The sequence below is a fragment of the Streptopelia decaocto genome, assembly GCF_964273445.1.
Source record: "Streptopelia decaocto genome assembly, chromosome: 8".
Lineage (NCBI taxonomy): Eukaryota > Metazoa > Chordata > Aves > Columbiformes > Columbidae > Streptopelia > Streptopelia decaocto.
In genome coordinates this window covers 12,792,963-12,807,243 of record NC_138662.1, presented here as the reverse complement: position 1 = coordinate 12,807,243, position 14,281 = coordinate 12,792,963, and the positions used below count along the sequence as shown (strand labels likewise).

The 14,281-nt window shown below is 39.3% G+C and overlaps 1 protein-coding gene across 1 annotated transcript in view; it reads right to left on the bottom strand.

Annotated features, from left to right (window-relative positions):
• Positions 1–6,493: 6,493 nt before the first annotated feature.
• MDFIC2 (MyoD family inhibitor domain containing 2) overlaps positions 6,494–14,281 on the bottom strand; it is a gene marked incomplete at both ends in the record, with an annotated part of 45,760 nt that continues 37,972 nt past the window's right edge. The window contains 2 exons of the mRNA XM_082060060.1: positions 6,494–6,753; positions 11,172–11,393. Coding sequence (XP_081916186.1) covers positions 6,494–6,753; positions 11,172–11,393 — 482 coding nt within the window. The remainder of the gene's footprint in view (positions 6,754–11,171; positions 11,394–14,281) is intronic.

Below are 14,281 nucleotides of genomic sequence, written 5' to 3'. Positions count from 1 at the left end.
ATGGGGTTTGTTCCTCTAGAATATTATGGATTATTTTTATGTTGGAATTACATAAGTGTGCAGAGCTGCATGCAGTTGGTTTAATGTAGCTAAAAATATATCTTCTGCTTTCTATTTGGAAAGGTAGCTGGATTTTTCCAGCTTCCTCTCTCAGCATTGACTTTATGGTGTGTATGGGTTATAGGTTATAGGAAAATTGAAATGCATAGTAAAATCAAGGGGTTTCAAATGGTTTAATGTTCGATTATATCCTTCAGAAGAGGAATGTTCATGCATGTCCTCCCCACTCCTGATTTTGAACTATGTTGAAATGCCTTACAAATGGAACTCATTTCAGAGAGATCATCTGGATGTAAATAAGGACGGGAGTGGGCAGCACGTGAGGAAGCAGAAAGCTACAGCGGCTGGGGCAAAGACCCGCTGGTGCTCATCCTGCTTTCATACCACAGCTCATTTGCCTCTGGTGCAGCAGAAATCACAAAGATTACCTTGACAGGAGAAAGCTGTTTCAGGGAACAATCAGAGATCACAAGCCAGTAACAACTGTGATCAGTTACATTATCCAAAGCTACTCTGTCTCCTGCTTCATAGTCCTTTACCTGTCTCTCTATTTATAAAGACTAGGCTTTGTGCGACGCTGTACTATCAAAAAGAAGTTTCTTGGAAGAAGATTTTTCCAGCTACATTTTTGATGAAAAATCTCATGAAATGCAAGGTGAGCTCTCCTGTTCCAAAAGAGAACAAATTAGAAAAACTGATCATCTTATTTTAAACAATTGACTGTCCCATTTAACATCAGCCATCAGCACATTTTTCTTCACCCTGCATGTGGTGCAAAGACACATTACAACACTCCAAAAATTTTAGGAGCTGAACTGTGGTTCTGTGGGCAGCTTTGCTGTTTTCTGAGCAGAAGAGTTTGTATGTATGATGACTATATACGGTGATAAGGCACATTGACACTCTGAAACAATGAATGATGCAAATATACTGCAATAAAGATGAACAAAGGGTGTCCCTGTAAATTAACTGCACATCTTAGCTAGAACAATTACAGTACAAAATTGAAGAGCTAACAGGATGCTTGCATCAGATTTTTAAATGCTGTGTATGATAAAACATGTTTTACAGCATGAAACCAAAATTCTGCACTTATTTTCCTTCTTCTGTCCCTGTCCTGTATGTTTTCTAAAATGGACATGTCACTTTGGCTGTATAATCTTATCATATTTAGATTTGATTTAAATCCTGTCTTTTCTCAGCTGTGCTTGCTAATGGAATCACTCATGCTTTTTATACAGTGGATCTAATAATGTTTTCTTCACTGTTCTCTGGCATTATTTTTTATTTTGTAGAAATCATGGCAAATCTGGCAATAGAAATTGAGTCTGCATTTTAATGATATCGATGCTGATTTTCTTGTGTGCTTATATAAGGTGGGTTTTTTCCTTTCTTTGTGCCATGGTCATTTTAATATACTGTGGCATGAGCATGTGAATGACTACTTCAGTTACAAGGTTCTCTAATAAGGAAGCAGACTTTTCCAATATTACTTTGTCACTTAAACTGCTATGCTCATGGAGGCCATCAACAGAAAGTCCGTGAGATATCTTTTTTTCTTTTTATTTCGTAAGTAGGATACTCTAGCAGCCTGTGAAATTGCCTGTTGGAAGTCCACAGTCCTTCTTCAATGCAAGGAGAATAGTGGCTCATCCCTGGAAAGCACTAGGAGATAAGTCCATGACTTTCAGCATTTTCTGATTTGTAGATTTCTTAGTTTTCAGATGAGAATTGATGAATAGACATTTTTTATTTAGTGACAATAGATTTTTCTCAGCTCCCTTCTGGTTACACCCAGGAAGAGGACAAATTAGTGACAATGGCAGTCTCTCATTTTATACTCATGTAACCTCCATAATTACTTTAATGGGTTGTCATTGAAGTGGAGGAGGGGAAAGAGGCACAATATGTTTGTGACTTAACAGTGATTTTTATTTAATTTTAGAGGGGATCTGAGACTCCAGCTGATACCTCAGGAGGTTGAAGCCCTTTACAGAGGCAACAGATGCAGTTCAGCATTGCTCTTTCTATTTTACTTCAACTCTGACCATGGAAGAGGCAGCTCTTGGGACAGAAAATGTTCTGTTTACACTCAGATCTTGGCATTTTTCCTAAGGGTACCAATTATAATGGTGTTTTTTGTGATATGGGCACACATCCATTATGAATTGGCTTATACCCACCTACTCATTTTGCACAGGCCATGGCACATGAATCACATGGCAGTGATTTCTGTTTGTGTGCAATGTTAAAGAAATCTAGATTGTTACCAGCAGAATAATGAATTCCATACAATTGTTCCGTTGTGCAATGACATGAAGTGTGCTAAGAAAAAGTGCAGTTTCTCAATAATTCCCTAGTTTGTTTTTTTTTTTTTTCTTAAACCACAGGGATGATAGATTATTGATCATGATTAATACTCAGTCACTGTGAATTATAGTGTGGAGCAGTGCCTGGAAATCCCAGTCTGTTTGGTAAACTTACTTTCTTGCATAACAGGAAACTTACCTTGCATTTAAGAGGCCTGAAATATAGGTAGATGAAGATTAAAGTAATGGAACTTCCCAGTTCATGTAATTAAAAGAAAAATTTAATAGATACATACATTCTTAGTCCAACACTATTGAATGTTTTTTGATACTGCGTAAGCATCACAATAGGAGAAAAACAATTGTGGACATTTTAGTTGTTCCCATATTTTCCTTTCTTCCTGAGAACCAAAGTCTTCTAGAGCCCAGCTGTAGTACTCCATCTGAATACCACAGCAGCACTGGAATTAAGGCAGACTTTTGTGTTGTCTTGAGTTTTGGAAGATCTGCTTGTGATTCCTTAGGAGTGTGAATGATCAGAATGCTCTAGGAAGCAGGGGAAAGTCAAAGGAGGTAATATAACATGCTCCATCCCTGTATTTGGGGCTGTACGTGGGGTAATTTTTGCTAGCCCCATATCGAAAGGGACTTACAGTATGTATGGAGAGTAAGGCACCAGAACAACATTATAGAAAAGTTCATCTGTAGCCAGGGAATTTAATTTCCTTTGAGATCACCTTTCAGAAGCACCCCGAGGCCTTTTACATTTGGTCCTCTGTGTGCAGAGCGCAGTACAATATTTAGCAAATGACAATTTCTGCTGTAAAGGATTTATGTCCTAATCTGTATTGTGTCCTGAGAACAGAGAGAAAGGAGGTGAAAAGACATTTTCTTCTTAAGGATGAGACTGCTGGGTCATTTCCAAGAGGAGATCCTTAGAGAGCATCCCATGGTACCTTCCTGTAGAAGGTAGCAGTATAGCTCTTTATTACCTCCGTCTCTCTCTTCCCCCAGCCAATCTGTCAGTGCATTTATGGTGCTGGGGAGAGGCGTCGTGTCAGAACGATGTTCCCGTTTGCAAAATCATAACTTCTATTTGTTGTTCTGAGGAGCTGGTTTCACACACCGCGGAGCTGACATCTCTCTGGGAGCACAGCTGAGTCCAACATGTTCAGAACAGCCATCCACCCAAATGCCTCCTACTCAAGTGCTCAGACCTTCTTTCCCAGTAAACAGAAAATGCAGAAACACCCTTGAATAGTTCCAAATATTTCTGTTTCACTGGAATGTCTACCCATGTTCAAATCTGATAAATACGTATTTTTCTGGCCTAGGAAGACAGTTTAGTGTGGGAATAGGATGGCTCTCCAAAGAGGAAACCTAGTTTTTGGAATAGTTAATGGAAAAGTCTGACTGACTTACTCTGGTGTCAATGTATTAAATGGTTCCTGTGTGTCATGAAAAATACAATACTACAATTAACAATTTTGTAGCAGAAAACAAAGTCATCATAAGCTGCTGCTTCTACTGCATTGTATGAACTAAGATGTTTTTCAAGGTTTCATTGCTAATACAGAAAGCTTCTAAAAATCTACTTCCTAAAACAGGAAACTGAGCAATGTGTACAGTTTAGGTAAGGAGTTATTGCTGCTTTATTTAAAATATTACCATTCACAGCAACAGCAGCTCTCAGTATATTCCACAGAGTGATTCAATTCATATTGTTGGGACATCCTGTCTAGCCATGGCTACGGTCATGACCATTGTAAGTCTGTCTTTGACCTTACTCATGCCTTAGAGTAGACATGACCTCAGTTTGACAACCTCTGGGTTGCAGCATGAAAAAAAAGCTCTTCTGAATGATGATTCCTAGGAAAAGAAACAAAACAAAACAAAAAAAAGTACCAGTAGTCCTTAATTCAGCTCTACATCTCATGCATGGAGACCTCACTTGCCGTGGGTGATCCCAGTACGGTCAATTTTTATTACCTTACAGGCTTAGAGCTGGGAGAAAGCATCCCGGCTTGCAAGATGAATTATACACCTTTGGGTCCCTCACTGCCAGCATTTTGGGCTATGCCACCCTCTGGTTTCTTCTGTTGGGCTACTTCCAGCTGTTACACATGAAATCTCTCCTTTTGGATGGCAGCATCAAGAGCAAGGACTGACAACACACATCTCAATTGTTATTTCTCTAAGAAATGGCATGTGGGGCAAGATTTCTCCTTTTCTGACTATTAAATGCTTTGTGTCAGTGTCTTTATTCATACAGCCCCACTTGCTACGTCATCAAGGACAAGCGATAATAGAAAGCGGAATGATCCAAGCCTCTATGTTGCACTGAGAGTTTAATTGTGTCTCAATATTGGGAGGTTTAAGATCAAAAATCTGTGGGAGGGTGTAAACTGGAGCATTAAAATGCCCCTGCTGTGCAAAACCAGTGCCTCCCACATGGCAGTGGTTAGTGATTTTCAGGTTTAGGTCCAGACCCACCTGGCAGGCTAGTGCAGGTCTGGCTGTTAAGAGCTAATGACTTTGTTCCTTTAGGCGGCTACAGTTGACAGTGTGACATTGCAATTAAAATAAGCAAACCTATTCCACTTCCCACTGATGTCCTGGAAGGAGCACACAAACAAAATGCACTGGGCTGCCGACTGCATTTCTAAGGTTTCTTGTCCTTAGGTCACTAAACTTCGTAAGGTACCTGTATAAAGATCATTAGCAGTTCTACCTACTTCTTACTTTCTGATTTTTTGAAAACATGAATTTTCCAGAAGCAGGGGGGAAAAAAAAGGAAATTCACACGAATTTTTGTTTCCATTAAATGTGCGTCAGGACTACAGATTTGAAATTCAGGTAATTAAATAAGTGGCTTCAATGATTTCAGTAATGCTGAATTTCCCGGCATCTCGTCCACAATCCCTGTCTGGGATTCCCCAGGCACTTCTGCACTGAAATCAGTGGGGTTTTGGGGAGAAGTTTTAGTGTCTATACTAAGCAAACACTGACTTTGGTGTTAGTCTATAAATATCTAATGTCAGTAAGCAACTCTATATTTTCCTCTGTGTTTAATATGTGCATTCTGCACCCTCAGGCAGCTGAATTTACATGCTTTTGTTGTCACATGTGTAATGTGCGATATGTATTTCCTTTTTATTAATCAGGCCTGCCATCAGAAAAGAGAGGGAGTTTGAAAGCAAAACCAGGGTAGATACTGTCATTTTGTAATCTTTTGTGCACAGGTGGAGATGCCTGTTTCCACTAGAATAGGTGAAAATATTCTGGTACTTGCAGTAATCTTACAAATGAAAACCAAGCAAAGGAGTTACTGACTATCCACGGTGTAATTCTCCTCTGGAAGTGTGCAGTCAATTCCCATCTAGGCTAATTACACTTAAGGAGCCCTTTCCTATAACTAATGAACAATAGGCATAACCTGTTATTACATAACCATAGGCACGCACATTAATACATTGTTGAATTGCACTACCCTGTTAAAATGCTTCCTCTACAAAATTCACTGGAGATTTTTAGAGACATTTGCTGTAATTACTGCTAGCATGGTTTCTAATTCATTTAATTTTCTTTTCTACCTAATCTGAGCATATAAGTGTGTTTTAAGAGATTGAATAAATAAATTTTTAATTATAAAATGAAGCTATATCATTCATTATTAATTATAACCAACAATGTGTAATACATGTTTAGGTATGAATCCATTAGGAAGATTAACTAATATATATCAGTCCTAAAATAATGTCCTAATTTGTCCTGTGTTTATGAATGGGGAAATCTGTGTTTACAGCAATTAGAGGTTTAGAAAAGCCTTGGACTGACAGTGGGTAAAGCATTGAGCACACTTGGCACTTAGGAATTCTGTTGTCGTCTATGGCAAAGGAAAAGATCTTTTTGCCCTTTATTGTTTTCAGCAATTGGTGCAATCATACAACCAGAATGGTACAGATATATAGACCTCCAGAGTGGGAGGAGCGTGATGCACATAGCCCTGGTTGGCAAAGACTCTGGTTACTATTATTATCTTTCAAAAAAAAAGAAAAATTCCTTTGTACTCTGTCAGTTCACTTTCAGGCAGTTTTGAGGAATTTTGTTCACTTATTTTCCTCTTAGCGATAGCACACTTCAGAAATCTCCATGGCAAGTTCCAGGCATTCACCAGTCTCGTGGCAGGACTCAAAAAGGCTGCAATCAATGTCACAGTCACAGTTGCAATCGTTGTTGGCGTGGTCTTCATTGGAGGTCTGGTAGTATCTATTGGATGGACAACAGGTATCTGTCAGCCAATGTTCACAGGTATCAGGCAGCATTATAAGAAAGTCCCAAAATTGGCAGAACAAGCAGGCCAGGATAAGTGTTGCGCATTCATCTAAGAAAAAGGAAAAGCAGCGAGACATAAGAAAAAGGGCATGCTTGATTACCCAGGTTTGGGCTAGTGTGACTACACAGAAATGAGATGCAAGGCAGCACTCAGAGCACACATTGATGGTAACTACTTCCATAGAGTAAAATGAAAAGATTTAATTTCTATATTCTTTGTACTGGAAAAACAACGGCGGCATGAAAATAATTTGAATGAAAATATTCTGTGTCAGTGAAGTTCAGAGGAACAAGTAGAATCGTAGTACTCTGAATCAACTTTGTGGTTAGACTCTATGATCTTGAAGGTCTTTTCCAACCTAAATGATTCTATGATTCCATACTCTTGAAGTACTTGGGCTATAACTTTTAGCACAGGAGTGAACCTCACTCAGCAGGGATGCTCTGCTGGGGGTTCCGCAGTCTTGCAGGAGTTTGGAAGTGCTGCTGCTTTGTGATGCCACTTAGGCTACCTGACCAACACATGTAACACCAGAGTTTTTCTTTTTCATAAGAGTTTGCAATTAAAGATAAAAATCATCAGGCTGCTCCTGCTATTTCCAGGAAGGCCAAAAGAAAAATCAACAAAATAAACCCCAAAAATCTCTCAGGGACATTTTTGTCTGCATATTTATGTCTTGCTTTGTACATGGTTAGTCTGGATGCATGGGATAGTTCATCCCTGGCCTATGATTTCAGTTTGGCATCTGGGTAATCTTCTGAGGTGATCTTATGAACAAGACCAAATTCACACACGAGGAAAAAAAGAGTACAGACTCATCATCTGCTTATAGTTTTATTTCTGTAAGTATTCTGTTTCAGTAAAAAATGTTTAAGGAGAGCTAGATTGCCTAACCAAAGATAGGGGAGCAAAAGCAAGTCTGGAGAACAGCATTTACAGAGGGCAGTGAGATGATCGATTCTCAACCCAGGGTCCTTACCCTTCCCCACTTAAATGGGTTTCTCACATTTTCATTCACAAACCTGTTAATTTTTGAAAGGTGACGAAAGTTTAGAAAATAATATCAGCTGCGACGCGTATTTAAAACCAGTGAGTATTCCTGAAAGCCTGGCAACAGCAACGAAAACTTTGTGTTATACTTGTTCCCCTCAAAAATCAACTAATTAACTACCCACGGTTCAAACTACAGCATCTGGGGAGGCTGCCTCCCAGGGCTCGGAGCAGGTGTGAGATTCCGACTGTGTGAATCCAGTTGGAGTGCAAAGACCCAGACCTTTCAATTTTATTTTTTTTTCTCTCCTTGTTTTTGGAAAGGAAAACTGCCTTCAACAATATGAATGCCTTTTCATTGGTTCTTTCAGGAAAGCATATGGTTATAACCACATTTCTTGCCCTAGGATGACTAACTGTGAACTCATTCAACTGCATTGGTTCTGTTGTGGCATTTTCTATCTCACGTAACACAAAGTTCACTGCCAGGAAGTTTCCAGAATTATGCTCTATTTTTTTTTTTTTTTTCCTTTTTAAGAAAGCTTTCTTGATGAAAAACAAAATTAAAATATCATTCCAGCTTCTTTATAAAAAAAAGGCAGCTAAAGCAGGTAGAAAAAATAAATAGCATGTGATTGAACTTCTTTGTAAGTAGCACATCATCACCAATGTTATAAATTTTAATACTTATTTAAATATGTCAAAATCTATTTAAGTTCAGACAAGCACAACTAACTTATAAGTCAGTTCTGTAGAATAAGAATGACTAGATTTCAGTGATACTTAGTAAATTCATGCTTATATTTTTTCTAACTAAATGAACTGAAATAATTACAAAATTGAAACATTTTATAAGGTGACACCACTGCATTTAATTGTATGAAATTTACAGTGTAGAAAATGTAATCATTTTATCCAGTAGTCCATGGTGTAATTAAGACTATTCTTTTAAGATATCTTATGTTTATGAAATTTCCTTGCTATATATAGACATGAGAGATGAAATCCCAATTTATATATCAATTAAGGATCTTTCAAATTTTTTTCCTCTCCAAAGATGTGTTTTCTAGTAACAGTTTTTTTCATGAATGTGTTAACCATAATGGTGCTTATGTAATATGGAGCAAATATATATGATTCTTAGGGCTTCATCCAGAGAAGAAAGCACACAAAAAGCACAAGATTTTAATAATAAAGTAATGTTTCAGCACAGAGTCTGTGATGTGCAGTAAAGATGCTTTTAAATTCCCATCAGAGCACACACCATGAACTGTGATAATGGATGTAACACATTTCGAAAAATCTGCATGTATGAGGCTTTTTTGTCCTGTTTTAAGTGGGGTAATGTATATAAATAATAGATATTAGCAATTAAACATCCATTCCTATGCATTCATTTATAGATTTGAAAATAAATTAGCCACAAACTGCATAAAAGAAGCAGCAATCTCCTGTTTTCTCTTCTGTTTTCCCTGCTGTTTGCAAAACGGCATTACTGCATTTATCTCAGTGAGAACAACGACCTCAGCTCTCGTTCTCTGCATTAGCAGATTAATTACCACAAAATAAGAACTTGTAATAATTTTGCTAGCCTGCCTTATCTCTAAGTTTTCCTGCTCTTGTTTGGAGGTTGTCAGCTCACCCTCTGCTCATGCAGATGATACCCTCAACAAACCTGGTCCAAAGCTCACGGCAGCCACAATGGCCACCCTTGGTGACACCTGTGAGCTTTGGATCTGCTCCTCTCAGAGCTCTGGGAACAAAATAACCAAGCATGTCCTCAGCTATTGCTCTGCCTTCAGAGGTTCTCCATGCACCAGCGAACGGGATTTGGCCTTGTGTGTGGAATAAGCAGTAACTTGTCAGAGTAGAGTGAACAGAGTATGCAGTGACAACCACAAATCTGGCTTCCTTTGGTTTCCTTGGCTTCCATCCAGCCCTTAACATTATTAATTGAGCACAGATTGTTTTTTTTGTTAATTTCCTTCACTTTTAGCTTTTTTAAGGAGTATGAAATCTGTTATTTGCATCACATGGTACACACCTGTGTGCCAGTAATGGCTGAGGGGCCAGATCAGATAGTCAGCAAACTCAGAAAATACTGGAGTGTCTGGACTAGAAGACTAGTCCCCTAAATGAAATAAATACCTCAAATCCTTCATTGAAATTAAATATATTCTAACAGATGTATCAGAGACATGCCTTCTATTACAGGATCAGCGATACAATAGAGATAGCAATGGTTCCTGAAGAACATAGTGGTTTATTGTGTTGATCTGTCTCTAAAAATTCTTAATTTAGGAACTGAGAAATTATATACTGATAGATCCCAGCTTCATTGGATATCACACATTAATCCATTATTGTAAGAGATGCACGTAAGAAACTTCAAAAATGCTTCACAGAAGCACTTTTTTTCACATCCACTGGAATAAGCAGGAACAGCTGTTTCTCAGCATCATTTCACTAAAATCAGGGGTGTTATATTAATTAGATTAGCAGGAGTCATGCCCCTTGGTCTGTAATAAGTATTCACAACCCCTTATCTTCCTTAAATCTTGGTTAAACTATTGCCTCTGAAGCTCTTACAATAACAATGCAGGTATGCAGCTCTTTAGCTTGTGCTTTTACGCAATAGAAAAGGATCATCTCCCTTTTGGAAAAGGTAGGACAGCTCTGATTATTAGCCCCAGACCAAGTTACATTTTAGCATTTTTTTATTATTATTATGAACATGTGTTTGAACAACTGGACTTCTGCTGCAATTTTGGTTTGTATCTACCTTTCATAGCACTTTTTTTTCAAACATGCTTTTTCAAAACTCAGGGCATACTGAACTAACCAGGAGTTGTATCCACTTGTATCGACCTGGCCCAGCCATCAGAGACAGTTTTCTGCAGAAGCAGAGCAGAGTGTGAAGAGAGCTTCTCATCCTCACCCATGTGAGTTTTGCAGTGTAGTCAGCAGAGGGAGGGTTTGGTGATGGGTCAGCAGAATGACAGAGTTGGATGTAATGCTCCATACAAGAACTCCATGTACAAGTCCATAGAAGTAATAAACTGATCACCAAACATGGCATCTGTTCAGCAACTACAGCAGCTGCTGCAGTACCAATGGCAAAAGCAGCAGCCTCTGCTACTGGGAGAAATGTGTCCATGTGAGATATTCTCTTTATCTGATACCAACACTAGTGTCTTGAGCAAAGACACATTACAAAAGTATAAATGCTCTGTTGTACAATAGACTGTAAGTTTCTCTTCTATTACTTTAATATCACTGTCAATTTAAGGTCATCTTCTACAGATTCTCATCTATCACAAAAAAGTCTGCCGGGAAACTTAATGCTGCTTTTGGCTATGTGCTTGAATCTCCTGTTCAGCATGTAAGCATTTATTTCAAGTTAGATACACATAGTGCTCTTGGAATGGACGTTATTTAGAAATCAGCTTAAATGAGATCTGTTTTATAAAACATACCGTCACTGTCTCTCTGATGTACTGATGCGTCATCTTCAATGTAAGTGAATTCTCTGCATTTCTCCAGGGAAGCAATGGATGATGTGCTCGCATCTGACAATTTCTTCTCATTTTTGGTACCCTTTGATGGAGCATCTGTGATGTTGAATTCTGCGACAGAACTCATAACAATACCTTTCATAGGCTTTTCATCTGTATGTTTTTCATTTGTAAGCTGGTTATCTGGTGGGATTAAGAAAAAAAAAGAAAGACTTGTTTGCAACGCTAAAAGATCTGAAAGAATAACATATGTAGAATTTCCAAGCCTACAGTTGTTTACTTCCAAGCCCTAACACTACTTACCTAATAATTTCAGGCTCTTTCCACAAGTAAAGTTTAATTACAGTATAAGTATTTGTGAACTTGCATTCTAAGGTTTTTCTCTTAAATCCAGTGGATCTAGAGGCTAGGTAATAATTCACTTCGACTGGGTAGGATCAGGTTAGGTGAGAGAACAGAATTATTACCTCAGTTGACATCTATTTCGGGTGTGATATCCTAACTCCAATTTGTGATATAAAAGAAGGCAAAACAATTATCTTGTTCTTTTTCAACAGCAGCTCTGTTTGCCGAAATTTACAGCCAACAGTGTGTGTGTGTAGGTGGTACCTAGATGCAGATGTGCCAGATCACCATGGCTTGTAGCACCATCTTGTAGCAAAGAAAGCCAGATGGTCTCTGTTTAACATCCGGATTCATTATTTCATAACTGCATCCACACTTGTGTTGTTGGCCTGGAAGTCAGCTAGAAGATGGGATACTTCACATGCTGTCAGCGCGCCAGAGAGGCAGCTCAAAAACCAGAAAGAGAGCTTAATTTTAAGCCCCAACTAGGGGAAAGGTTAAGAAGAGTTCTGAGCTCAATTTATTCTCAAAGAACTTCTCAGGCACAGATAAACATGGGTTGATATATAGTTTCACTTACTCTCCGAAGTGATCAAGAGGCCAAGAAAGACAGTCATTCTCTCTGTGGCTGGGATGATAAAACCTCATCAGTTCTTATCTACAGCTGATTAACTCCTGCACCTCACATCAAGCACAGCCTCACTTTTTATCTTACTTAAATCTTGTGATATGCTTGCTCTTGAGCTATATACAGAAAATCAATCTTTACAAACACCTCAGTTTTGCAAACATTACTTTCTGAGAGGAACAGTCAGTGCTCTAAAGCATTTAGTCTGTGCTCTGCTGCAAGGAGCCAGAAGAGATACTTGCATATCTCTTGTTTTTCAGGTGCCTTTGACCCTTGACATATATTAAAGAAAAGCCAAGAAAAGGTTGATAGAGAGTGAAAGCTTGATGAGACTGCAGTTTTGTCCCGTAGTAACCTTGCAACGAAAAGGAAGAAATGTGAATGGGATGGGTGGATTGCAAGGTAAGTGAAAGACCACTGGGACTGTTTGGCTTGAAGTCAGAGAAAGCAAGAATTTGAGGTCTCACTAGTACCAGGGAAGACCATGAAGGTGGCAAGGGGTCTGGAGCATCTGATATATAAAGAGAGGCTGAAGGATCTAGGCTTGGTTGGCCTGAAGAAGAGAAGGCAAAGAATGGTGCTAGATACTGTTTTCCACTTCATAACCAGGGTAATGGAGAAGCCAAACCCCCAGCTCCTCCTTGAAGTACACAGAGGTGAAAGGATATGAAGCCATTGTCACAAGCTGCAACAAGGTCAATTGGGATTTCATATTGGACATATTCTTCATCATGGAAGGTCTAAAGCACCAAGGCAGCCCCTGGTGAGGCTGGGGAGGTGTGAAGAGCTTAGCTGGGGACAGACCCCAGCAACCAGCTCTTACTGCAGGATTAGCCTGGGTTTGTGGCAAAGGTGACTTCTGTAAGTCCCTTCTAAGCTTAACTTTTCTATGATTTCTATGATTCTGTTTACTTACAGAATGGTGAGCAATTAATTTAAATTTTTACTCAAAGTCAGATTTCATGCTGTTTTGTACCAGTTTCATGTGATAAAAAATGTAGAAGCAGACAAGCTGGGTAGAGGTTAGCAGAGTAAAACCTTGGGAGAGGACAAGAAGAAATACTAAGCTATCATAAAATCATAGAATGTCTTGACTTGGAAGGGACCCACAAGGATTATTGAGTCCAGCTCCTGTCCCTGCATATGACAACCTCAAAATTCACACCATGTATCTGACAGCATTGTCCAGTCTCTTCTTGAACACTGTCAGGCTTGGGGCTGTGACACCTCCTGTTCCAGTGCTCCAGCACCCTCTGGGTGAAGAACCTTTTCCTGTCCAACCTAAACCTCCCCTGGCACATCTTCCTGCCATTCCCTCGGGATCTGTTGTTGGTTGCCAGAGAGAAGAGTTCGGCGCCTGCCCCTGCTCCTCCCGTTGTGAGGAAGCTGTAGACTGCAATGAGGTCTCCTCTTAGTCTCCTCTTCTCCAAGCTGAACAAACCAAGTGACTTTAGCCACTCCTCATACAGCTTCCCCTCTAAACCTTTCAACATTTCATCTTCATTTCAACTTTAAATCACTGCTTTAAAAATGTGTGTTGTCAGATGTACTGGCTTGATATTTAAGCTTGTAATAATGAAAAAGTCTACCATGAAGGGAGTGAGGATTTTCCCTGTCCTGGAGACTTTACAGGTTGGCCTTAGGCAGGGAGAGAGCAGTGGGATAGAGAAAAGTGGAAGGAAGGAGACAGTAAGACAACAGTACGCACAGAAAGGAGTTTCAGAAACCTATAACTGTCAGGTTCTGTGAGTGTTAGGAGGAAGACAAGCCACAGGCGACACTTGGGAGGGGCAGGAGATGTGGTGGCTCCTTCGGATGTGAAGCAGCAGTGCAAAGCACAGTGGTGCTTCACTGCAGGTTATACACTTGGTCATGAGAAACCAGTATCCTGGGCAAAGCATATCTGATTTTGTCCATCTGTGATAATTTGTTTATGGTTTTCCCCACATAGTGACTACATATAGCTCACCGCCCCCGGCTCTGACCTCTTGGCCAGCCTCTTGATTCCAAAATGTGAAAATTCATGCATTTTGGATGCACTTACACATACAGTAACCACTGTTTTCCAGTGTTCATAAATCAATGACATATCACTATT